The sequence below is a fragment of the Salvelinus fontinalis genome, chromosome 40 (assembly GCF_029448725.1).
Source record: "Salvelinus fontinalis isolate EN_2023a chromosome 40, ASM2944872v1, whole genome shotgun sequence".
NCBI lineage: Eukaryota > Metazoa > Chordata > Actinopteri > Salmoniformes > Salmonidae > Salvelinus > Salvelinus fontinalis.
Genome location: NC_074704.1, coordinates 3,472,201 through 3,496,838, shown reverse-complemented (window position 1 = coordinate 3,496,838; position 24,638 = coordinate 3,472,201). Strand labels below are relative to the sequence as shown.

At 42.8% G+C, this 24,638-nt stretch overlaps 2 protein-coding genes and 1 long non-coding RNA gene across 3 annotated transcripts in view; 1 reads left to right on the top strand and 2 right to left on the bottom strand.

Annotated features, from left to right (window-relative positions):
• Positions 1 to 1,479: 1,479 nt before the first annotated feature.
• Positions 1,480 to 4,902, bottom strand: LOC129839422 (centrosomal protein 20-like). Its single transcript, XM_055906858.1, has 4 exons — positions 4,794 to 4,902; positions 4,350 to 4,547; positions 4,135 to 4,219; positions 1,480 to 1,671 (listed from the first exon to the last, which is right to left on the bottom strand). The coding sequence occupies exons 1-4, from the start codon at positions 4,819 to 4,821 to the stop codon at positions 1,539 to 1,541; spliced, it is 444 nt and encodes a 147-aa protein (XP_055762833.1). The 5' UTR covers positions 4,822 to 4,902; the 3' UTR covers positions 1,480 to 1,538.
• Positions 4,398 to 23,328, top strand: LOC129839424 (uncharacterized). The gene is made up of 3 exons (XR_008757019.1): positions 4,398 to 4,576; positions 8,815 to 8,940; positions 21,468 to 23,328. It is a non-coding gene; the product is annotated as an uncharacterized LOC129839424 (long non-coding RNA).
• The window catches only part of abcc6a (ATP-binding cassette, sub-family C (CFTR/MRP), member 6a), a 32,198-nt gene continuing 13,511 nt past the window's right edge, over positions 5,952 to 24,638 (bottom strand). Inside the window, exons 5-31 of the mRNA XM_055906860.1 lie at positions 22,981 to 23,103; positions 21,748 to 21,809; positions 21,388 to 21,519; positions 20,662 to 20,868; positions 19,613 to 19,790; positions 19,163 to 19,324; positions 18,944 to 19,036; positions 17,942 to 18,145; positions 14,675 to 14,821; positions 14,493 to 14,580; positions 13,793 to 13,862; positions 13,587 to 13,713; positions 13,249 to 13,425; positions 12,964 to 13,131; positions 12,549 to 12,744; positions 12,348 to 12,429; positions 12,068 to 12,185; positions 11,645 to 11,852; positions 10,535 to 10,845; positions 10,065 to 10,264; positions 9,816 to 9,942; positions 9,441 to 9,542; positions 8,791 to 8,937; positions 8,440 to 8,598; positions 8,177 to 8,343; positions 7,389 to 7,583; positions 5,952 to 7,213 (exon numbers count right to left, since the gene is read on the bottom strand). Of these exons, the coding sequence (XP_055762835.1) occupies positions 7,105 to 7,213; positions 7,389 to 7,583; positions 8,177 to 8,343; positions 8,440 to 8,598; positions 8,791 to 8,937; positions 9,441 to 9,542; positions 9,816 to 9,942; positions 10,065 to 10,264; positions 10,535 to 10,845; positions 11,645 to 11,852; positions 12,068 to 12,185; positions 12,348 to 12,429; positions 12,549 to 12,744; positions 12,964 to 13,131; positions 13,249 to 13,425; positions 13,587 to 13,713; positions 13,793 to 13,862; positions 14,493 to 14,580; positions 14,675 to 14,821; positions 17,942 to 18,145; positions 18,944 to 19,036; positions 19,163 to 19,324; positions 19,613 to 19,790; positions 20,662 to 20,868; positions 21,388 to 21,519; positions 21,748 to 21,809; positions 22,981 to 23,103 (4,059 nt within the window). The 3' untranslated portion in view covers positions 5,952 to 7,104. The remainder of the gene's footprint in view (positions 7,214 to 7,388; positions 7,584 to 8,176; positions 8,344 to 8,439; positions 8,599 to 8,790; positions 8,938 to 9,440; positions 9,543 to 9,815; positions 9,943 to 10,064; positions 10,265 to 10,534; positions 10,846 to 11,644; positions 11,853 to 12,067; positions 12,186 to 12,347; positions 12,430 to 12,548; positions 12,745 to 12,963; positions 13,132 to 13,248; positions 13,426 to 13,586; positions 13,714 to 13,792; positions 13,863 to 14,492; positions 14,581 to 14,674; positions 14,822 to 17,941; positions 18,146 to 18,943; positions 19,037 to 19,162; positions 19,325 to 19,612; positions 19,791 to 20,661; positions 20,869 to 21,387; positions 21,520 to 21,747; positions 21,810 to 22,980; positions 23,104 to 24,638) is intronic.

The following is a 24,638-nucleotide window of genomic DNA, read 5'->3' as shown; positions in this document are numbered from 1 at the left end:
GAGGTGGTAATTTTGGTTGAAAAAAAGTTAATCTCTGTGGTAATTCTATTAACAGACCTTCTGCTTGTGGAAATGTGAAAGCAGATAGGAGGTGCATAGTAAAGGGCTATGTCTCCTTGGCTTGTCAACAATATATCGTTTTCAAGAGATTTAATACTAAAAGGGTGAATCCCTGCTGATTCTGGGCTAAAGTGTCTCTGAATCTGCATCCACTACACTGTTATCAGTTGTTTGAAATCTCCATCATAACTTTCCTAACATCAGAGAGGTAGACTATGTAGATAAATCAACAGAAGTTCACAGGGGACATTGTTCCAAGACAACTTCAACCTTTTAGATTTTGGCAGCACTGGGAGAGCATTGCTCAAATCTTTCCTTATACAGCAACAGTACGGTGCTCTGACTGTAAATGTGGAAAAAAGGGTTCCAAGAGGGTTCTTCGGCTGTCCCCATAGGAGAACCCTTTTTGGTTCCAGGTATAAACCTTTTAGGTTATAGCACCTTTTTTTTCTCCGAAGAGTGTATGGTCATCTGGCTTTAGAGATAGAATTTATAGCAGCCATTTATCAAGTGAGAGAAATCAGCTCTTGTAAAGGACTTTTATGCACTAGACTAGTTAGATTACATGAGAGACGTGATAGCAGGCAGGCCTATGGGCTATGTCCCAAACGGAACCCTATTCCCTATAATAGTAATAAGGAATCCCTATAGGCCCTGGTCAAAAGTAGTGCACTATAAAGGGAATAGGTGCCATTTGGGACACAGCATAGATGTGATAGCAGGCAGGCCTAAGTCTTTCTTTACATGTGAGCTACAGCATATGTATATGTTATGATCTACAGTACATGCCTATATGCTAAGACCATGAGATAACACTTGTATATACATTCTATACTGACTTCATAAATGTAGGTTTTGTTTGCCGTGACCACAATAGATATTCGAGACAGTTTATTGCCTCTGTGTACTTCTTCAGTGGAAGGTGTTTATCATGGAGTTTTGTGAGAATGTGGGAGTGAAGATACACTGTAAAAATGCCTGAATACAATACATGTACTGGTCTCCATGCAGAATTATTTTGTGCTACTACTGCCACTGTGTGATGAAACATAACAGTTATAAACCCATTGGCTACAAACAATAGACCTAATGACAAAATAGAAAAGATTCCCTATAGATCCACATCAACAAAATCAACATGTGTAGCTTAGCCCTAAAATCGAATAATTACATATATGCTAAAAATGCTTTATTAAAGTAAAAATGTATTAAAATAACTATTTATTTTAGATACATCTTCATGAGCAATTGGCACATCAAACGCTTACTACAGTATGTACAGCTATGCGGACATAGCAGTAGTGAAGAACAGACTACATTTACAGACCTGTTGATTTTATCCTGTTTTGGCAACATTAACACACACTACTAAGGCTTTCTTGACATCAACTGCAAAAAATGTAAAATGTTTTTTTAATAAATTGCTCAACACCCCCAGTTCCAGTGCAATCTGGAGTGACAGACAGGACACACCTGTGTTAAGACTCAGGACCAGGGAGTGTGTTAGAGTCTCTGGTCATAGTAGCAGGTGCTGAGCCCCTGAGAAACAGCTTCCCTCCACTGTCTCCGCTGCTGCTTAGGAAGTGGGATAGCAAGCCGTACAGTAGAGGCCTGAAAACACACAATATGTACAGTTGAAGTCGGAAGTTTACATACACTAACACGGAACCCAAACCGCCTGCGCGCGTGCGCCATCGTGCATACATTTATTTTGTCCCCCCCACACCAAACGCGATCACGACACGCAGGTTAAAATATCAAAACAAACTCTGAACCAATTACATTCATTTGAGGACAGGTCGAAAAGCATTAAACATGTATGGCAATTTAGCTTGCACTTGCTAGCTAATTTGTCCTATTTAGCTAGCTTGCTGTTGCTAGCTAATTTGTCCTGGGATATAAACATTGAGTTGTTATTTTACCTGAAATGCACAAGGTTCTCTACTCCGACAATTAATCCACACATAAAACGGTCAACCGAATCGTTTCTAGTCATCTCTCCTCAATGCAAGCTTTTTCATCTTTGAACTTATATGGTGATTGGCATCTAAACTTTCACAGTATTACCACGACGACCGGCAACAAAGTTCATCTTTCAGTCACAAAGGTGGGTATAATCAATGAGGAGATGGCACGTGGGTACCTGCTTCTATAAACCAGTGAGGAGATGGGAGAGGCAGGACTTGCAGCGCGATCTACGTCAGAAATAGAAATGACTTCTATTTTATCCCTTGGCAACGCAGATGCTCGTTGACGCGCGCGAGCAGTGTGGGTGCAATAATTGAATAACATAGATTCCTACATTTATTTTGCAATGCTCGCGCACGGTGTAGTCAGGGTATTAGGTTGGAGTCATTAAAACTCATTTTTCAACCACTTCACAATTTTCTTCTTAACAAACTATAGTTTTGGCAAGTCGGTTAGGACATCTACTTCGTGCATGACACAAGACATTTTCCAAACAATTGTTTACAGACAGATTATTTCACTTATTATTCACTGTATCACAATTCCAGTGGGTCAGAAATGTACATACACTAAGTTGACTGTGCCTTTAAACAGCTTGGAAAATTCCAGAAAATGATGTCATGGCTTTAGATGCTTCTGATAGGCTAATTGACATAATTTGACTCAATTGGAGGTGTACCTTTGGATGTATTTCAAGGCTTACCTTCAAACTCAGTGCTTCTTTGCTTGACATCATGGGAAAATCAACAGGAATCAGCCAAGACCTCAGAAAAAAAAATGTAGACCTCCACAAGTCTGGTTCATCCTTGGGAGCAATTTCCAAATGCCTGAAGGTACCATGTTTATCTGTACAAACAATAGTATGCAAGTATAAACACCATGGGACTACGCAGCCGTCATACCGCTCAGGAAGGAGACGCGTTCTCTCTCCTAGAGATGAACGTACTTTGGTGCGAAAAGTGTAAATCAATCTCAGGAACAACAGCAAAGGACCTTGTGAAGATGCTGGAGGAAACAGGTACAAAAGTATCTATATCCACACTAAAATGAGTCCTATATCAACATAACCTGAAATGCCGCTCAGCAAGGAAGAAGCTACTACTCCAAAACCGCCATTAAAAAAAGCCAGACTACGGTTTGCAACTGCACATGGGGACAAAGATTGTACTTTTTGGAGAAATGTCCTCTGGTCTGATGAAACAAAAATAGAACTGTTGGCCATAATGATCACCGTTATGTTTGGAGGAAAAAGGGGGATGCTTGCAAGCCGAAGAACACCATCCCAACAGTGAAGCACGGGGGTGGCAGCATCATGTTGTGGGGTGCTTTGCTGCAGGAGGGACTGGTACACTTCACAAAATAGATGGCATAATGAGGATTGAAAATTATGTGGATATATTGAAGCAACATCTCAAGATATCAGTCAGGAAGTTAAAGCTTGGTTGCAAATGGGTCTTCCAAATGGACAATGAACCCAAGCATACTTCCAAAGTTGTGGCAAAATGGCTTAAGGACAACAAAGTCAAGATATTGGAGTGGCCATCACAAAGCCCTGACCTCAAGCCTATAGAAATTTTGTGGGCAGAACTAAAAAAGCATGTGCGAGCAAGGAGGCCTACAAACCTGACTCAGTTACACCAGCTCTGTCAGGAGGAATGGGCCAAAATTCACCCAATTTATTATGGGAAGCTTGTGGAAAGGTACCTGGAACGTTTGACCCAAGTTAAACAATTTAAAGGTAATGCTACCAAATACTAATTGAGTGTATGTAAACTTCTGCCCCACTGGGAATGTGAGGAAATAAATAAAAGCTTAAATAAATCCTTCTCTACTATTATTCTGACATTATACATTCTTACAATAAAGTGGTGATCCTAACTGACCTAAGACAGGGAATTTTTACTAGGATTAAATGTCAGGAATTGTGAAAACAACTGAGTTTAAATGTACTTGGGTCACAGGTGTATGTAAACGTCTGACTTAAACTGTGTGTCTTTACTAGGTCTAATAGTAGTATTTACAGTTTTCAATCAGGATAGGATAAGTATTTCAGGTCTGGAATCGGTTTCCTGTGGCCTTTTATGAATCATTTCTAGATAAACTTACACAGATCTGGAACTGGGGTCCTCCACCACTTTCAGCTCATTCGCCATGAACTGTCTGTCAAGTGGTACCTCAGGTTGACCTGATTCTGAAAAACATTGATTTGATAAGGTCATAAAATCCAACTTGTAATTGAATAACGGTGAACCTACCAATGGCACTTATATTCCGTTCTGAAATTGATTGTCATATGGTTGAATTGAATGCATAATATTCACCTGCTGTCAACACAGACGCTGTGTATCGATACTTGTTGAATTCCAGGTACTCGCGGATGAGCTCGTTGATTAGAAGGTTGTCGTGCGACAGCGCAGGACGCGGCTCGCTCTGATCATCGAGCGCATTGAACACCTCAGCTCTGATCCGAGCTTTCAGCTGACCCAACACACCTCGAGACTCCAGGCTCTCTCTCAGAGCTGGGAGAGAAGATAAGTTGTTGAAAATGGTATCATAAAAACCTCTGCAAATTGTGGAGACATATTGACAACGTACACTTTAAGGTGTGTTGTTCTGTACGATAGCCAGGCAAACTTTGATAGCTAGCTAACGTTACCTACTGTCGTCTTACACTGTGCGTTGCACGAACTATGAAACAGTTGCAATTCGCTTCCGTTTAATAAATGTAATATAGACTTTAAAGTGAAAGAAAGGACAATGCTTACCGCATTTCAGTTCCGTTAAGGTCGCCATTGCAACAGGTATAAACAAATGACGTTCGTATCCCTCACCGAGGTCAAAGGGGAAACTTAGCTGCACAAGTTAACTTTTGCTCCCACCTAGTGGTCTAAATGGGTTACTTGCCTGGGCATGACCAAATCGTTTTCCATTAGTTCCCACAGCGACAAAGTCAAAATGGTCTGTGTCGTAAACATTTATGAAAACAAAAATTAGCTTTTTGTTCTTAATATAAGGTCAGGTATAGGCATAATGTTAGCAGTGCGATTAAGGTTAGGTTTAAAATCATATTTTAAGTAGAGAGTTTATGACTTTGGCTGTGGTGACTAGTGCCTTTACTGTAAGCAAATTATGCATCGCAGGAGGTTAGTGGCAACTTAATTGGGGAGGACAGGCTCGTGGTAAAGGCTGGAATGGAGTTGGAATGATATCAAATACATCAAACACATTCCATTTGCTCTGTTCTGGCCATTGTTATAAGCTGTCCTCCCCTCAGCAGCCTCCCGTGGTCTGCACACCCTGTCAATGACAGGCTTTGGAAAATGTGATCCCATTTATATTACAGTCATTACATTACCCAACTGCCTGCAGTCATGCTGGACTCATACTTATATAAGGCATAGAGGCATAATTGTATTGTTTCACAGATGAGACTCACAAAAACATTATTTTCAAAACAGTTTTATTATTTCCAGCATGAATTATTGCACAGTAAAATGTTCAATCAAAAAATTAACAGATTGAATACAAAAAGTATAAATATAATACAATCTCTTAGAATTTGAAGGCAACTTACATGTTCATTATATCACATAAATATTGTAGTTTCTTCTTAGCATATTGTCTAAACCAGTAAGACAAAAATATTAAGATCTTTTGACTTCTTTTGGAAAAGTCCATGTTATAGATATAAACAGGAAGGAATGTCTATTTACAGTCAGTCATAACTGGAACCAAAGGAATAATAACACTAACATTGAATGGTATGTGATGAGAGTCTGTTACCTCAATATGTCACCCATAGCTTTGAGAATTAGGTGGTCTGTGTGCCTGCACGTGTGTCGCACCCATAGCTTTGAGAATTAGGGTGTCTGTGTGTAGGTGGAACGACTGGTAGATGTAAAGTAGAGAAACTTTTTTAACACATTTTGTCCATTGTTTTGAAAAGGCGTTCTCTTCATTCCTGTCGGGTTTCCCGTCACCACTGTAACAGTTGAACGTCCAGGTTTTTAGGCCTACATACCCGACCATACAGATTCTATTGACCAATTTGTGTTTACTAAGACTGAAATATACAAATACCGCAGAACAGTTGGACGCTAGGCTAGCTAAGCACCTTGGCTCGCTGCAGTGTTTTCTTCTTTGACCAGACTCATAAAACACTGAAATGGCTGGGTAGGAATCAGACTGAGTGCGTCTGAAATGGCACCCTATTCCCTATATAGTACAAAACCTAAGAAAGTGCACTATATTCTGTGGAATAGGGTTCCATTTTAGATTGATGACTGTGAAAAGCTTTGTGTTTTCTGGGTTTTACAGGGTCAGCCCTTTAAGGCTAGTGGTCGGTCAGAGAATATTGCTCCACTTTCTCTAGACTTACCCTGTGGTTGGATGGTATGAGAATAGATATGAATTCATTATAAACTTTTTTTCTGTCTGATGACATGATAACACGGGGTCCTGTTGGAGGAAGAACCAAATGTCAGTTACCATCACTGATAGGAACTAAATAGTCGGATTTGGTTGCCTGAGATTTCAACTCAACATCAAAGGTACCCAGGTGTTCTTCAAAAAGATGCTTCATAAAATGTAGCAGATCTACAAAAATAATTTGGTTCACATTCAGAGACTGAACCAAAGTCCTTTGGATTTTGCACTCAGTCTGACTTTCATCTCCGTAAGTTTCATTGGCACAGCCTATATACAATATTTAAAATGTTTGCCTAGCAACAACCCATCTGCGTCCAATAATAGCTTCATAAATCACAGTCTTTGAGATCGGGGCTTGATGTCTCTTTCCCCTTCCGAGCACCAGTTTGAGTGTGCGTAGGTTTCATGTCTTTATTGTGACCAGAGAGCACATACTGTTCACTAAATCATCATCAGCTTCGCTTCTGGGTCATCTTTGGTTTACATCGACTTCAGTTCCGGGTCGTTCTAAAAGCATTGCTCTCAGGAAGAGTTTGAACTGCCTGGATCGTGGAGCTTGGAATGGCCGGTTCTACATGTGTTGGTTTGGAAGAGCCAGGGCCATCAGAATTTTCCCCTGGCCAGAGCCACCTCGGAGCTGGGTAGGTTTTAGACTAGCCCAGCCTCTCGGCACATACGGTAGAACTGTCCCCTGTTTGAGATGAGGTTGGTTGGGGAGTCCATCTCCGAGATGTGGCCTTTGTCCATCACTATCACTCTGTGGAAGGAAGAGAGAGAAGTGTCAAATTCTGTGACTGAACCATTGATTTTGAGATGTTGCGACATCATTTGACTGGGGCGCAGTAGCTACTAGGTGTAGGAAAGGAATTGATATGCACATCCTAAACTTGAGAGAACTGTCGCTGGGCAAAAAGTATAGCAGAGAGCCTTACCTGGTATAGTCCATGATGGTGTTGAGGCGGTGGGCGATGGTGAGCACGGTGCAGTCCTCAAACTGTTGTCTGATGGTGGACTGGATCAGGGTGTCTGTCTCCAGGTCCACAGCGGCCGTGGCCTCGTCGAGAACCAGGATCTTGGTCTTACGGAGGAGAGCGCGGGCCAGGCAGACCAGCTGGCGCTGACCCAGACTAGAGAAGACAAATGAAGGAAGGTTGAATATTGACACTTAAACTTTTGAGCACCAAAGCACAGAATATAGAGGTTGACAGATGATAGAACCAGATATAGTAGACCAGATGAAGCAAAAATAATGCTCAATATAATTTTCAGTCCAGGAATAGGCTTAATCTGGATGCAGGACACCAGCCCTAGCCTATATGCTTTGTGTTTGGTCTTTGGGGGTTCTTTGTAGCTCAATTGATATGTGTCACATATTGTTACGGGAGCGACGCAGGAGATGAGAAGCAGGTACGGGGAGTGAAGGTTTATTAGCTGACGGACATTAAACAGAACAGGAACAACACCTGGACAGGAACACATAACAAACACAATGCGGGGAACACAACCAAGGAACAGACAGATATACAGGGGGTAATCAACAAAGTGATTACCTCGAGCGCCAGGAGGGAAGAGCGGGAGTAGGCTTGACAGATATGCATGCCTCAAGTGTAGGCACGCATGACTGTAAGTTGCTTTGGATGAAAGCGTCTGCTAAATGGAATATATTATATATTTATCGATACTATTATGTTATTTGGTCAAATATATCATTTGTCCGTACCTGAGGTTCTCTCCTCCTTCCGAGCACTCATAATTCAGTTTGTCAGGCAGGTTGGACACAAAGTTCTTGAGGTGAGCAAGCTCTAGCGAACTCCATATTTCCTCGTCAGTATACGTGTCGAAGGGGTCAAGGTTCATACGCAGAGTGCCGGAGAACAACACAGGGTCCTGTTGGAGGAAGAAGCAAAAGTCAGTTACCATCACTGTAGTAAGACATTTTTGGGGGATTATCAAATAATATCGATCAATCAATAACTGTAGTACCTGTGGGATGATGGTAATGCGGGATCTGAGGTCGTGGAGTCCGATCTCTGCGATGTTGACTCCATCGATGTAGATCTCTCCCTTGGCTGCCTCTAGGATTCTGAAGATCCCCAGGGCAAGGGAAGACTTTCCAGCTCCGGTTCTGCCCACAATGCCAACCTAAGAATGACAAATTAGACCCTTCGTTAGATAGGATCAAATAGTTTTTACTGGTCAGGTAACATGGCCGGGAAAATACCCCTGGTCCTAAGTATGATACAAAAGGAGTATGTTGCTTCAGACAAAACTGAATATAATCAACAAAGCATTATGGGTACTGTAGAAGGCTACCTCATTCTAGATTGTACTGACCTTTTCTCTCTCCTGGATTTTCAGGGTGATGCCTTTCAGTGCCCAGTCCAGGCCCTTGCGGTACTGCAGTCCATAGTCTTGGAACTCTATAGTGCCAGTCTGAGGCCAGGCCAGAGGCAGGGAACTGCCCTCCACGGTCCACCCAGCCTGGTGAGTATAGAGAACAGTTAAGATTAAATGGATCTGTGTCTCTATATCTATATTCTTTGTCCCTCTATGTCTATAGATCTAAACAGGTTAGTTGCACAACACTTCAGTTACTGTAAACCTTGCTAGATAATGGTTAGTTTGGCAAGACTTCAGATACTGTAAACCTGGCTAAAGAATGGTTAGTTTGGCAACACTTCAGTTACTGTAAACCTGGCTAGAAAATGGTTAGTTTGGCAACACTCCAGTTACTATAAACCTGGCTAAAGAATGGTTAGTTTGACAACACTCCAGTTACTGTAAACCTGGCTAGAAAAGGGTTAGTTTGACAACACTTCAGTTACTGTAAAACTTAAAAAGAGAATGAATTACAATAATGAAACAGTAACTGCCTACATAACTTACAATGTTAATGTCACTGCTCATGTCATGCATATTACTTATATAACAGCTCATTTCATTGGGGGGGTATTAGCTAACAGAGAAGGTATGCAGATGCTTACCTCTTTTGCAGTGTCAGCATACTCCTTCACCCTCTCAACAGACACAATGTTGTTCTCTACGTCTGTCCATGATCTCACAATCCAGCTCAGAATGCCGGTCACCTGCACAACACAATTGCGAGGTTCAAATTAAAACAGAGCCCTCTCGTTTGAGGTAATATGCAGTTAGGATTGTGCAGCACGTAGGTAGGCTATTCTTCTGGGGGGGTTTTTCAGTTTGGTAAACCACACACTTTCTGATGCAATAAAAGGGATGGCCTGTAATGGGTTTTGTGTGATTGTAGCCGGGTACAAAATATAAAAATTACTATTCTTCTTTGTTGCTAAATGAGTTGTTTACCTATAATGACTACGGTATAGGGTGTAATATCTTACCTGGAGGGAGTGTGACACAGCCAAACCAACAATGCCAGGGCTCAGGGTGTCTTTCCCCATCACTGAGAGAATAGCTGCGGCTAAAACCACACCGTTACCGACAAACTCAAGATTAACTGCCAACCACCTGCGGATATCAGGAGATGAAAGCCTGATTAGTTGTGGAGAAAGTGTTGGCCTCCATCACTCATCATGGAGGTGTTTTGATTGTGTCAAATCACCAGTTGGCAACCCATCCCCATCCCTAACCTGGTGGCCACAAAGCGGGGGAAGTAGGAGGTCTGGTTGAAGTCGACCCTCTTGTTAGCCTGCACAATGAAGCGGTGCTGTTCTCCGAAGGCCCGTATGACACTGGCTCCCTGCACCGTCTCGTTGAAGTGGGTGTAGATGGGCGAGCGGCTCACCGACTCCAGCCTCCGCAGCTGGCAGGATGTGGCCACGTAGAAACTCTGTAATGCACAACGGAAAAATAAAACATGACGTTTTAATGAACCGAAAGTACTAAGAGGTGGTGTATGTGTGTGGAAGTGGGTTTTCCACTCCAGCATTTCTAGTGGATTTACAGCATGTAGCCTGCCATTACTTATCACTACTATGTTAGCATGTGGGATAAATCACCACGCAAAACCAACAACTTGCAAAATCCGCAATTTTAGTTTTCAAGAGTCTAAAACTATTATTCTTCCACAAAACAGTGTCTCAGTCGGTTAGAAACATACCTGAACGAAGGCGTAGAGAATGGCGAGGGGCAGGATGACGACCGCCGCAAAAGGTGTAGCCAGCATGACGATGATACAGACTTCCATCAGCTTGAAGAGGTACCCCAGCATCATCTTGAGGCCGTCGGGGATCATGCAGTCGATAGCGTCGATCTCCTTGGCAAAACGGTTTAGGAGGTTCCCACTGGGGGTGGTCTCAAAGAAAGACATGGGGGAGTGGAGAACGTTCTTCAGGAGGTCCATGTGGAGGTGCCGGGACGCGATGATACCTCCGACCGAAATGGCCACCGTGGTGCCGAAAATAGCGATTCCTGAAATATAAAATAAACTGCTATTAGGATCCCTGCTGTTTGGCAACTGTGGTTTATATCAGATACTGAAACTCTCAATCTCTCAGAAGGACTCTTGGAGGACTAGTACAATGGAGGGTTATAACAGATCCAAATAAACAAACATTAGTGGGATTAAAGATGGAATCCGCATTAGGGGAAACAGCGCCTCTGTCTGCCCCAGCACCTTTTGTTGTTATTGTTTTTGTTTTATGAACGAAACAGAGTTGAGGTGTGTCAAGCAGCATGGTAAAACAAAATGCAGTACATATTCTGCTGTTCAGTCGTGCATGCAATAATGTCTGAGGGGGAAAAAGAGTGTTCATTCTTCGGAGTAACTAATTTGTTGTTGTAATAGCCCCAAACGTACCTGTCAGCTTCACCATTAAGGATTCTAGCTAAACTGTAGTCTATGCTGTTTCACCATTAAGGATTCTAGCTAAACTGTAGTCTATGCTGTTTCACCATTAAGGATTCTAGCTAAACTGTAGTCTATGCTGTTTCACCATTAAGGATTCTAGCTAAACTGTAGTCTATGCTGTTTCACCATCAAGGATTCTAGCTAAACTGTAGTCTATGCTGTTTCACCATTAAGGATTCTAGCTAAACTGTAGTCTATGCTGTTTCACCATCAAGGATTCTAGCTAAACTGTAGTCTATGCTGTTTCACCATTAAGGATTCTAGCTAAACTGTAGTCTATGCTGTTTCTCTTCATCCAAGTCAAAAGGACCTACTTTTATCTTTGGTGTCTTTTCCCAGTAAAATGCATTCACCACTGACCTTGTGCGAAGCCCAGAGCCCCGTAGACGGCCAGCTTCATGTCCGTGTCGACCTGGGTGCCGTTGACGATGGGTTCGTCGGCCCACAGGCTCAGCCAGTAGTTGTAGGCCAGCGAGGCCCCCTGCTGGAAGGCGTACAGGAAGACGATGGGGATGATGAAGGCCATGCCGATGGTCTTGAAGTACTCCATGTACATCTCCAGCCTCACCTGTGGTAAAAAGGACAGGCAATCAGTTGCTAGAAATTGACAAACACCTGTTAATATGTGAAAGGTGAGAAAGAAGCTCCGTTTGTTTTAAAGAAACAATGTACTGGAGCGCTCAAATGGGTACAACCTGTATGGCTATGGAGACTTTCATTTAGTTTGAACCATTTTTAACCATAAGAGGTGCAGTCAAAGATCAGCTCTTCTTCTAGACTCACCCTCCCAGTGCGTGCCTTGTCAACCTCCATCAGCTTTCCCAAGTCCTCAGGAACCTGCTCCTCTTCTATCTCAGACATGGGCTCCATACCCTGCAGGTTAGTACTGTTGGTGTCTCCCCTAGAGAACATAGAGGGGTTTCAGTTAGGTTTTTATTTTTAAGATGCTTGGCATGCTCAATGTGACGTTTTCTCCAATAGACGTTTATTATACCATTGAATCAATTAGAACCATGATGTTATCAGGAAAATATTATGTAATGTGCGCTGGAAATTCACTTACCCAATGAGCTGCTCTTGGGATAGATCTCTTGAGAATGGCATGAAGTCTGTCACACTCAGCCGCGAGCTGGCCCTCCTGGCACCTGCAGCAATGGTACAAAATGTTCATTTACATGGTGAAAAGCTTGTTGTTGAGAAGCAAATGTTTGTTCATCAATGGCGATAATGACTTCTCCCAAATTTCATTACAATGAGGTCCTACCTCTCTGTGCGGCGGTCTCTGTGACACTCTCTTTACGGTCGTTGCTGGCGAAGGTATGGATGAAGTCTGCAAAGGCCCCGTGGCGGCTCAGCAACTCCTGGTAGGAGCCACTCTCTGTGATCTCCCCGTCCACCAGCACCAGGATGAGGTCCGCCTGAGGCAGGAAGCTCATCCCATGGGTTACTAGGACACGGGTCTGGTAGCATAAACCACAGGAGCAGGATTAATCAAAATAGACGATCAGCGGAACTAGCCTAATACAAATGGTGGATTTGATTTGAAGAATCTGCAAAATCATGCTTTTCCATCTCAAAACCACACAAGGAACAGTCGGTTACGTGTAAGCTTCTAATATTGATTTCTACAAGTGTCACTCTGACTGTTAATAGAGATCATATTTTGGTCATAGTTTTACCTTATCTCTTAGCACTCCCTTGGGTCCGATGACTTTGTCGAAGATGTGTTGCCCCACATGAGCATCCACAGCAGACAGGGGGTCATCCAGCAGATAGACGTCAGCCTTCCTGTACACAGCCCTTGCCAGGCTCACCCTCTGCTTCTGACCACCCGAGAGGTTCAGACCCTGTCAGGGAGAACAATCAAGAAGAAGACATGACTCAAGATTCCAGAACATTCTAAAAGACCATTTGATTGACCATCTAGTGAAATGAGGTGGAATTCTAGAAGATTATTTTCACACCTTCTCCCCAATCTCTGTGGAGTCTCCAGCAGGCAGGATCTCCAGGTCAGGCAGCAGAGCACAGGCGTCCAACACCCGCTGGTACCAGGTCTTCTGCTTCTCACGACCAAACATAACATTGTCCTGGACCGTGGCATTCTGGATCCAGGCCTGCTGAGGGACATAGGCCACTGAGCCCTGTGGAGACAGAAAAATAAATAGAGGAACATTAGCTTTGAAGAAGAAGAACATTGAGTGTAAACCAGACCCTCACAGACAGATTGTAACACTGAAACTGAAAACCTTAGATTCAATATATTCAACTTCTGTTGCTTCCTATTTTAAGATAACTTTTTTACCTTAATTGAGACACTGCCGCTCCTCTTCTCTGTCTCTCCAAGCATGGCAGACAGCAGGGAGGACTTCCCGCTACCCACATGGCCCACCACCGCCACCAGTGAACCCTGGGGTACACGCACATTAATCCTGTAAACAGAGGAGTGGAGTTGAGTCTTTTAACTTAAACTTCAGAACGTGTGAAAATGGGAATACTGTTATGATTTACCTTTTAAGGCACGGAGGACCTTCTTTAGTCCAACTGAACGTTCCATTGTCTATCAACACACCTTCCCCATCTGAGAAGAAAATAGAAAAACAGAGGGAGAGAGAAAGAGAGGAACCATTGAAAAAAGACACTAATATTTCCTCTCTGCATATAGGCATAACAGTTTATGCACCCGTTTATGCACCCAACAACTACCCAACGTTAAAAATATAATGTCCTTTTAAGTGACATGTCAAATTGCAGAGTCTACATAATTACAAGAGGTCTAAAATTACAGTGTGTTCTTTTTACGAGCTGTCTTAAGGAAGTGTTGACGGATTACAGGCGAAGAAAACTGCTTTTATTTATCTGGAATCATACGTCTGACTGTCTAGAAGTAATTTACATTCAACCACTGGATGGCAACATCCTATCATTACTCAGTCTCCCCAGTCGACCTCGATCACAGGAAGTGACAACATAACATTACCATTAAGGCTTCTGGATAGAATGCCATGGATGTAAACAACAAATCTTCGGAGGCTTGTTTTTATTGGTTACGACAGGCAGAGGCAGACCACAGTTCCCACTGGGTAAGAGTTGCTATGAGTGTTTTTGTTGATTAATTGCTATAGGCTGATACAAAGCCCTTTGCTCCACTTGGAACTAAAAGTTATAGGTCAAGTATGTCAACATACATGGCACCAGTAGGTGTTCTTACCAGTACTCAAAGGGGCCTTGGCTACATTGTCGTCTTTCAGCTCCTCAGAACACAGGTATTTCCCTAAGCGCTTCAGCGAGACAATGGCCTAAAATTCAAAGATTTTTTTTTTTTTTTTAGAACAGCAGGACAAAGCATTATACATTGGTTTGGTCTGTTGAATACTGGACATTGTATTTCACCTGCATGGTAGTGCTCATGGCAAAGGGTAGCTGGCTCAGTGGGGTCTTCAGAATGTTGATGAGAGCCATGGAGACAAAGACCTTCTGGGCATCTAGGACGTTCTTGTCATCAATCAGCACATAGACACCAAACATGGAAAAGGCAATCTGGGGGGGAAAACAAATAAGCATGATTGGGACACAGTGACCTGAAGCTGTAACTGTAACCATCACACACAGAATTTAGTGATGATACATTTCTACTGTGAGGCTTGAAGCTATGGATAGAAAAGAGTAGACCTGTATAGCCGAGCGAACACTGCAGCACGGGTATTAATTACCATGCATTTTCCAATCAATTTTCGCTGTTCTGGCTTATTAGGATGTTCAACAGAGGGTTATATTTATACAGATTTTGAATTGTACTTCTTTTTTCCACCCCTATTTACTTATTTAATTAAATGTTTTGAGAGTTATGTGTGTGTGTGTGTATATATAAATATATAAGTATATGTTTTAAGGCATTCCAAGTGGATGGGGTTGAGGGGGGGAACATATACTTCATTTTTTATATATTGTTTTACTATCCTTAAAATGTGCATATTGCATAAGATATCTTCGATAATTTTGGTGGTTCCATCCAGAATCCCTTCCCTAGTTGTAACGTTATTATGTTGGCCCTGGATAGAGCTCTACTGAGGTTCATTTGAACATGGTAGCATTTTGCTCTGGTCTAGGAGAGGTAGATGCAGCCTTCCAACAGGGGGAAGGACAGCATAGGGGTCCAAGCTTTTCTCCTGCGTATTTTGTTGTTTTAGCTGTTTTTTCTTTTCTTTATATTTAATTACTCCGACCTTTCAGCACACTGGCCATGTGATTGTACTAACATTCATTTCTGGTTACTATGACTATGCCTAATTCACATACTCTAGGCTCCACATGCTTTATCAGCTGGAACGTGAAAGGAATTAACCAGGCGGTCAAGCGTAGCCGAGTGTATGCTAATCTTATGTCCTTAAGTCTGGACATTGTTTTTCTCCAAGAGACCCATCTCCGGTCCAGCGACCTTGATAAACTAAAGAGAGGATAGGTAGACCAAATATTTCACTCCAAAGTTGGTGCAAAGGCCAGAGGGGCACCCCGTTCCTCCAAAGTAATTTCAGATACTAATGGAAGATATATTATAGTAATGGGGAAATGGTTTAGCACACAGGTTATTCTGGCTAACCTCTATGGTCCTAATTGGGATGACGCTACATTTTTCTCTGACCTCATCGCAACACTTCCTGACCTTAACACTCATCATTTGATATTGGGCGGAGATTTCAATTGTGTAATGCATCCAAGTCTAGACAGATCCAGACCGAAGCCCAACAATGTAATTTCAAAATCAGATGCAGTAATCAACTCATTCTAGAATCCTATCATTTGTCTGATCCATGGAGGAGGAGCAATCCCACTGCTAAACAGTACTTCTTTTTTTTCTCCAGTCCACAGTACTCCTTTTTTTCTACAGTCCACATACTCTAGGATTGACTTTTTCCTGCTGGACAATAGAATTCTTCATTTTGTAACTAATAGCCAAAATCGCAGCATCGTTATCTCAGACCATAGCCCTGTCCTATCTCAGACCGTAGCCCTGTCCAGCTAGATATCCGCTTTCCGGACAGTACTGTGTCACAAAGCGCATGGAGACTTAACCCACTACTACTATCTTTTAGTGCCTTTAAAAAATACACATCAACTCACATTGATGTCTTTTTACAGAACAACTGCACCCCTGATGTGTCTCACTCTACTGTGTGGGAGTCGTTAAAAGCAAATCTTAGAAGCCAAATTATTTCATACACAGTGTATGACAACAAACAGCGCACCAAATGCTTATCGGAGCTATCTCAACTGATTCTAGATGTGGACAACAGATGCCTCTTCTCCGACTTCTGAACTCTACAAAGAGAGACTGCTACACCAATCGAAAATTTGACAATCTTTCCATCAAACAAATCACTTTAGTAGCCTTAAACAAGCAAGCGGCTTCTCTCCATTAGCATCTAATCCTTTCTTCCCAGCGTCACAGATTGACACAGCATTCCAGTTCTGGCATAGGAACGGTCTGGTGTTTTTTGTGACCCATTTGTTGATAACACCTTTGTCTCATTCGATACTCTGAGTGTTGATCATCATTTTCCCAATACCCACTTTTTTTAGCTATCTGCAAAAACATTGCCCAAAAACATTTCCCTTAATTTCCACTCGAGCTCACTAAGTGTCCAGTCGACAGGTGCTTAGATCTTAACCCGTATCTGAAGGCAAAATCTCCAGATTATACAACATAATACAGAACATAAATCCTCCTTCCTTGGCAAATACAAAATCTGCATGGACGCAAGACATAGGTGGCGAGCTTCCTGATGATATATGGCAACAAAGTATTGAGCGTATCCACACATCATCATTTTGCATAAGGCATGGGCTTATTCAGTTTAAGGTTTTGCTCATTCTCCATTATCCAAATGACAGATTGGCAAAAATATACCCAAATGTTGACCCCAAGTGTTTGAGATGCCACCAGAGTCCAGCGACTGTGGGACACATGTTTTAGTCATGCCAATCTTTGAGTGGCCTCTGGGACCCCATTTTTGAGGCATTCTCACATATGTGTAATACAACTGTTTACACATATGTATCCCACATTTTTTGGGGGCAGTGACCCCAACCCGGTCACTGACATTTTTGGGGTACTTCCCCTAGACCAGAATGCTACCACGCTGCTAGCTCGCCGCCTTGTCCTCTTTCACTGGAAGTCTGCAAAGCCGCCCTCCTTTATGCAGTGGGTTAAGGAGGTGATGTCATCTCTGCCTCTGGAGAAGGTTAGGTACACTGTGCATGGGTTCCAACAAAGTTCGACTTAGCCTGGTCCCCATTAATACAATACGTGGAGAGCCTGTCTTTTACTTAGTGTAACTTGCGTATTTTGATAAGCAGCCATGTCTGTTCTAGTGGCCATTTGTGCTGCAAATTCTTTTTATTTAACTTTTTATTTAACTTCTTTCCTATTTAATTGACTTTTATAGATGCCTTGGTGGGTGGGTGGTGTGGAGGGTGGTTTGGAGGGAGGGAGGGAGAGAGAGAGTGGAGGGAGGGGAGAATGAGGGGTTGAGGTTGTACTGTTTTTGTTGTTACATCTGAAAAAGTTTTTTTTAAAGAAAAACAGTAAAGAGTAGACACTGAGCTATACTCCGAAAGACCAAATAACTATTACTACTAGTTATATTGTAATGCACATACCAGGAAAGTGGATGAGTTGAAGGAGGCGATGGAGATGGAGTAGAGGATCTGGGACTTCTTCAGGGCCTTCAGTTCTTTCTCCCTGTATCCCAGGACCTGCTCCAGAAAGGCCTTCTCCCATGCATAGAACTTCAAGATCTTGATCCCGTTCAGGATCTCGTTCATCAGCTTGATTCGCCCATCCATAAACTTCATCTGTACCTCCTAGGGAGAAGCATTCAAAGACGTGGTTAAATAGATAGTCGGCCCTTCTAAAAAGAGGGAAGAGGACATCAACACCACAAGAGAACAGCACAATAGAAAACCTATAGAAGTGTTGTTGCACCAGCATACCTGTATCTATTACTCATCTCAAGATGGCGCTGCAGTGGATAGTAGCCGTCTTACAGGCTCCTGACCAATTCTGCTATTTTGTGTGTTTTTTTGTTTGACGAAGCATGTGACAAATAAAATGGGATTTAATTGGATTTTATAGACATAGAGTTGTCAGTTACAGCTGCAAATACTTGTCAAGTAACAGCTAATGTTGAGCACTCTACAGAAGTATGTACTTGTTTAATTTAATTAGAATAGTACTCTGTTACAGTATTGAACACAGTTCTTAACAGTTAGCAGTTTTACGACGAGGAAACAACAAAGCGGCCAGGAAAGCGGTCAGTGACATTCTACGACTGTAAGTTAGATTAAAACAGGCATTATTGACAAAACTGTCTGTTGTTTTTCCAAAAAACAAATGAAAAATATACCCTTTTATAGACCCTTTTTTCTGTGGTTGTTTTTCATAAGCATAACATGGTGGAGACATCCATCCAACCCGCACTCCCACACAGCTCTGCTTCGGCTATGTAAACCAGCTGTGGCATCCCTGACCAAACATGCAAAATCACATTCTGTTTCGGCTACTGCCTGGGGTCAAAGTAGCCTGGAAAGGCTGTCTGGTCCCAGATCTTTTTGCACTGAGGTCAAAGTGCATATGAATCTCCTCTTAGGACATGTCCGTACCTGCAGTTTGCTCCTTTTCTTGGCGATGAATCCGTTGAGTGGGAAGATGAGGATGACGGTGGCAATTCCGGCTAGCGCAGATGGGCCTAGGTGCTGTAAAATGGCATCGTTTTACACAAGTCATCAAAAGCAATGTTTGTTATAAATGAGTACCAAAGAAAACATATGTCCGTCATCAATGAGTACCCACAAAACCAGAAGTGACAGTGCCATCCATACCTGCCAGAGGAAGAAGAGGCAGAGGGCGATCTCGATAGGAGCCAGCCACACTGCGTTGAAGTAAACCACAAAGTCCATGAGCTTCTGAGTGTCGGCTGATACCAGGTTGACGATCTCCCCCACTGTGCACGTCCTCCTAGATGCACTGTTGATCACCAAAGACTAGAGGAAAAACAGAACAGCCAAGTTAAACCTCCAGTAAATGAGTATTATGTAACACTTGGTTTCAAGGTTTCTTAACATTCATAACCTCTTTTTCCAACTTAAATAAACCCTAACTTGACAACATATTTATTTTTCAATGTTTTCTTCTTGGTCCTTGGGAAAATAATATGTTAATTGTCGAGGTATAGTTTATTTACGTTGGAATTTCAAGCCTGCCATTAGGAGCCAATGTTTACAACGTGACGCCCAGTCACCCACTGTCTACTGGTTGGCACGATGACGTACCTTTCTGTAGACCAGTCCCATCACGGCTGTCTTCACTCTCATGCCCACGGTGAAGCAGGTGTACATGTACTGATGGTTGAACAGGGACTGGAGACAGGACAACAGGAACATCAGGGTAGCGTAGAAGTAACCCTTCCACAGGGGGGCGTCTTCTTCGTTCATGAAGCCCAGAAGAAGACTGTTGGAGAGGGGATAAGGGTGAAAGAGAGAACATGGTAATATCATACAGTACTTCCTGTGGATACGTTCTGCTTCATGTTTCTGGATACTCAACTCAACAGTCTTATTCACACTATAAAACATAAGCCTATACACTGAACATGGACACTGTGCCACTGCCAATGCAGTGCATTTAATGGAGTCATAAGCACAGACAAGTTACTGTTCTCTGTCAGCTTTGTGTACCCCTGTCATGTTCCTTAACTTTCACTGCTTTGCCATGCAGCCCTATGCGGACTATGATCATTAGTGTGGCCGCAGGGCCTGCTGGTCGACACAAAGCCGTCTCTAGTTGCACAACAGTGCTCCTCTTGTGGCTGGGCTGGCCTCAACACTTGGCTAGTGGCTCTCTTATTGTGGTCCACCAGAGCAACCTCAGCCTTTCTGCCGTTTAGAGCCTTCTCTTCACTCTCTCTTTCCCTCCTTTCTTTATTTTCTTCCCTCCCTTAAGCTAAGCTAATGTCCTTGACTCTCCATGTTGGGGCAGAAAGCTGTGGTCTCTGACTCCTTTCTCTTGACTGTAATTAACACTTCCACCAAGCCATGGTTGTGCAACAACAACAACAAGGTTCCTGTCTAGACTGGCATTGGGTGCCAGAGATGGGGTCAAGCATGGCAGGTCCAGTATTAAGGTTGCCAAATGGACATTTTAGTATGTATATCAATGTCAAGGGCATTGGAAATAGACGTGGAATCTGTCTGACTTGCAAGGGATTATTGTGTCAAGTGCTGCCCAGTTTATGATGGCTTTGTTTACGATGTGATGCCATGGATTTTTGGGAGCTTAGTCTCCTGTGTAGAATTAACGTCAAACCCTTAGCCATTTTTACCTGAGCACCTGAGGGATGGCAAACATAAAGAAGTCGTGGAAGATGATGCACATCGTCCCAGTAAGGAAGTAAGGTCCGAAGTTCCGGGCCAGTGTTCTCAGCAGACAGAAGCCGGAGCTCTGCTCCTTCTGCAGCTTCCTGAGTATCTGGGCCTGGTCAGGCAGTCTGGTGCCCAGCGCCACGCCTGCCGCCATAGTCTTCTCCTGCCTGGAAAAACAAACAGACAGAGAGGACATCTGAATTTGATGGCCCTACATGTTGCCTGTTTTTTTTTTTTATATGAAACAAAGGGATGAAAGAAATTCAACAACAGTCTTGGTTGTTCATTTGACACATCTCCGATGCAAAAATGGAAGAGAAGACTTTTCAGCAGCCATAAAAGGCATTATCCTGCTCACACGTGAGTAGAGGAGCGCTTAACGCAAGGTTTTGGAATTTAACAATGGGATCTTCAAAGCTAGTGTCTCGACGTTACAGTATGCTGTCCTTAGGGGACTTATTTTGACCTATTTCCGGACTTAAGTGTCCCTTAGCGAGACAGCTTGTTTTTCCGATTACAACTACACAAGCTCCTCAAGGGATCTCGATCATCTAGAGTTCTAGGCAGACACTATTGTGAAGTTTAAACACAATGTCAATGTCATAAAATTAAGCTTATTGATTCCTGAGTCTCTGAAGCTACAGAATTAGTTTGGCGAGAGTATGCATATTGTAATTGGTTCTTACTGTTGCAGTTTGGCGCATTCTGTTGTCCACTCCTCCTCCAGATCAGAGATGATCTTGTCTGATGTGTCCTCTTCCCTCAGGTTCCACAGGTCTCCAGCTTCCAGAGGGGTACGATAACCTTTAACCACCAGCCTGAGGGGAACAGCGATGATACACTGAGTGTGCAAATTAAGAACACCTTCCTAATATTGACTTGCACCTGGTCAGTCTATGTCATGGAAAGAGCAGGTGTTCTTCAGGTTTTGTACACTCAGTGTATAAGTTATACACAAACACCCACGTACATTATAAGATTTACAGTATAAAAGATTTTTCAAACAAGTCAACATGTTGTTTGAGAGTTTCATTAAACCATCTTACCCAGTAAACCACCAGAAGAGCATCTTTGACAGGAAAGAGGCATCCTTGACTGGACATGGGTTCTGAAACACATTAGAGGGTGAATGCCACTGACTTTGACCACCATGTAAATCTCTCAATGTTTAAAGGCATTGGTAAAACATAGGATTCCTCTGTGGCTGACTTTAATGGTTCTATGATGTACTTGTGGAGTCTATTTACTGGATGCTAATGAGTTTAAACAGCATGATGCAGTAAGGTGGTCCTCAGTGGAAACTGCATGTGTAAATAGCTGGAGACTGTGTACAGGAGTAAAGCGCGTAAACAGTTAGATTTAGTGTTGGAGCTAGGGTTGGGAGGAGAATTTGAGGTCCATGCTGGGTGGTAACGTGTCGTCACTGTGGCACCATGCTGAACACACACCTACACACTAGCAATTTGTGCTCATGCTCGATCTTTGGCAACCTCTCTTCCCTTTACCGCCCCCTCACCGGAGGTCTTACTCTGTCTCTCTCTCTCTCACTCTTCCTCTCCATCCCTCGCTTTCTCTGTTGTTGTGACTGACTATGAGAATCTCTGACCAAGATGTGGGGGAGAGCAGAGAACACACTAGGGTGTGGCTCTTGCACCAGGCTGTGGCTTCCAGTCCTCTGAACCTCACTACCGCTGGCCGACCAGGACAGATGCTGAGAGACATTTCTGAGTTTTTTGGGACAGTTTGTTTTCTTGTTTTTCTCTCAAGATACAGTATCATGTCATGTCATGGACTATATAGGCTTCACTGTAGCTACCACTACCAAAGTCAGGTTGATTAGAACAGGAGTTGTTATAGTCGCTATGGTTGTTTGGTTGGAACATGATTCATCAGTCTTTTTTGATTGGACCGACCGTGAGAGAGTATGATTCCGTAAACCGCATAAATACAGAACTGCGTTGGTGTAGTAGTGGTGTAGCGATCGTAGCATGGTTCATGTGGTGTGTGAGTCGTGTGTATGGAATGGACAGAGTAGACAACACACATTCATTCATTAATTCACACTGTCCTCATAGGAAAGTGGGCAGAGAGAGGAAGTGAATCACTTGAGCTTCCACCAAAAGGGAAACTCAGTGAGTGTGTTGACAACGAAAGTCGAAAACCACAAGATGGCTTCTATTCTCAATCCCAGTCTCTGCCCAAGCATTCTCTCATGTTTTGGAAGGAGAGAGCATTTTGACGGAAGTGAAATATAGCCCACGTTCTGATCTAATGCCTACCTTGACGAGGACGGTTTTCCCCTCTGGAGGCTGGTCAGCGAAACAACACAGGAAGAGCTGGGCCAGTTGGAGTGAGAAGTAGGAGAAAAACGCTGTGTATCTCACAATATCGGTGGTGATACCCTGTTAAAAAAGAAGAACAGTGAATATTACATGATTTGCCTAAGTAAATAAAGGTTAAATAAATACAATTGCCAACATTATTGTTGTCATTGCATTTCTCATGCAACATATAGCTGTGTAACCATTTGTGGGTTACTGAGACATGCATCTCTTGAGTTTTAAGACACAGGGAAATGGGTTGGTTGGAACTGTGGCATCAAGGAAATCACGTTTCAATGTAAATGCTCTGTCACAACTAGTAAACAATGTATCATTAATTGCGATACTTTTTATTTCATCAGCGTGGGTTTGCATGAGTTTGTCAAAATGCAAGCTTTTCTTATCAGATAAAGATTTCAAGATTTCCCATACTTGAACTCAACATAAGGCACACTATATAGGACGTGATATGGTTATATGCCACGATCACAGATAGACTCAATAAAGCTTATTTTGAACCGTAAAGCCAAATCGTGGTGAAAAACCAAAGTCTTTAATACGTGGCTTTATATAAATGAAGCAACAGTAAAAAGCTCCCTGCAGTCACGCTACGACCCGTATCTGTAAATAGAGAGATTGTGGGGGAAGCAGACACAAACCAACAACCCTCCCTCCCTCTTTCTCAATGGAAGACAGCCAAAACAGGGATATTAACCACGTATTATGTGAAATGTGGTTTTCACATGTTATTCTTAACTTATAAGAGACCAGCAGGCCTGTTTTTGATGGCCCATGTGTCAACCTAATGTTTACCCATTTCCCTTTGTGTGCAAGTTAGAGCCATAGTAAACGGCAGTTGGAGTGATTTTGACATTTTAATCACTTAGCAGACGCTCTTATCCAGCCCTTAAAGAAGGAGTTAGGGTTCAAATATTTTTCATCTAGTTGCCTCAGGGATTTGAATGCTCTTAACCGCTAGGCTATCTGCCTCACAGGTACGTCTTATGATCAAATTGTAATTGTCAGATGCTTCATAAACAACAGGTGTAGATTTACAGTGAAATGCTTATGAGAATGATAGCTTCGCTATGTACAGTACAGGGGGTACCAGTACCTAGTCGATGTATGAGGAAACTGAGGTAGATATGTACATATAGGTAGGGGTAAAGTGACTAGGCAACAAGATAGATACACTGCTGCTAATGTCTATTACTGTATGTGATAAGTATGTGTGTGGCGAATGTGTGCCTGTGTGTGCGTGCATGTGTTGGAGTGTCAGTGTAAGTATGTGTGAGTGTGTGGGTATAGTCCAGTGTGTGTGCATAGAGTCAGAAATAGTGCAAAAAGGGTCAATGCAGATATTCCGGTTAACTATTTAGCACTCTTATGACTTGGGGGGTAGAAGCGGTTCAGGAACCTTTTGGTCCCAGACTTAGCACTCCTGTACTGTTTGCCATGCGGTAGCAGAGAGAACAGTCTATGACTTGGTTGGCTGGAGTTTTTGACAGTTTTTGATATTTTTAGGCCCTTCCTCTGGCACCACCAGTTATAGAGGTCCTGGATGGCAGGGAGTTCAACCCCAGTGATGTACTGGGCCATACGCACCACCCTCTGTA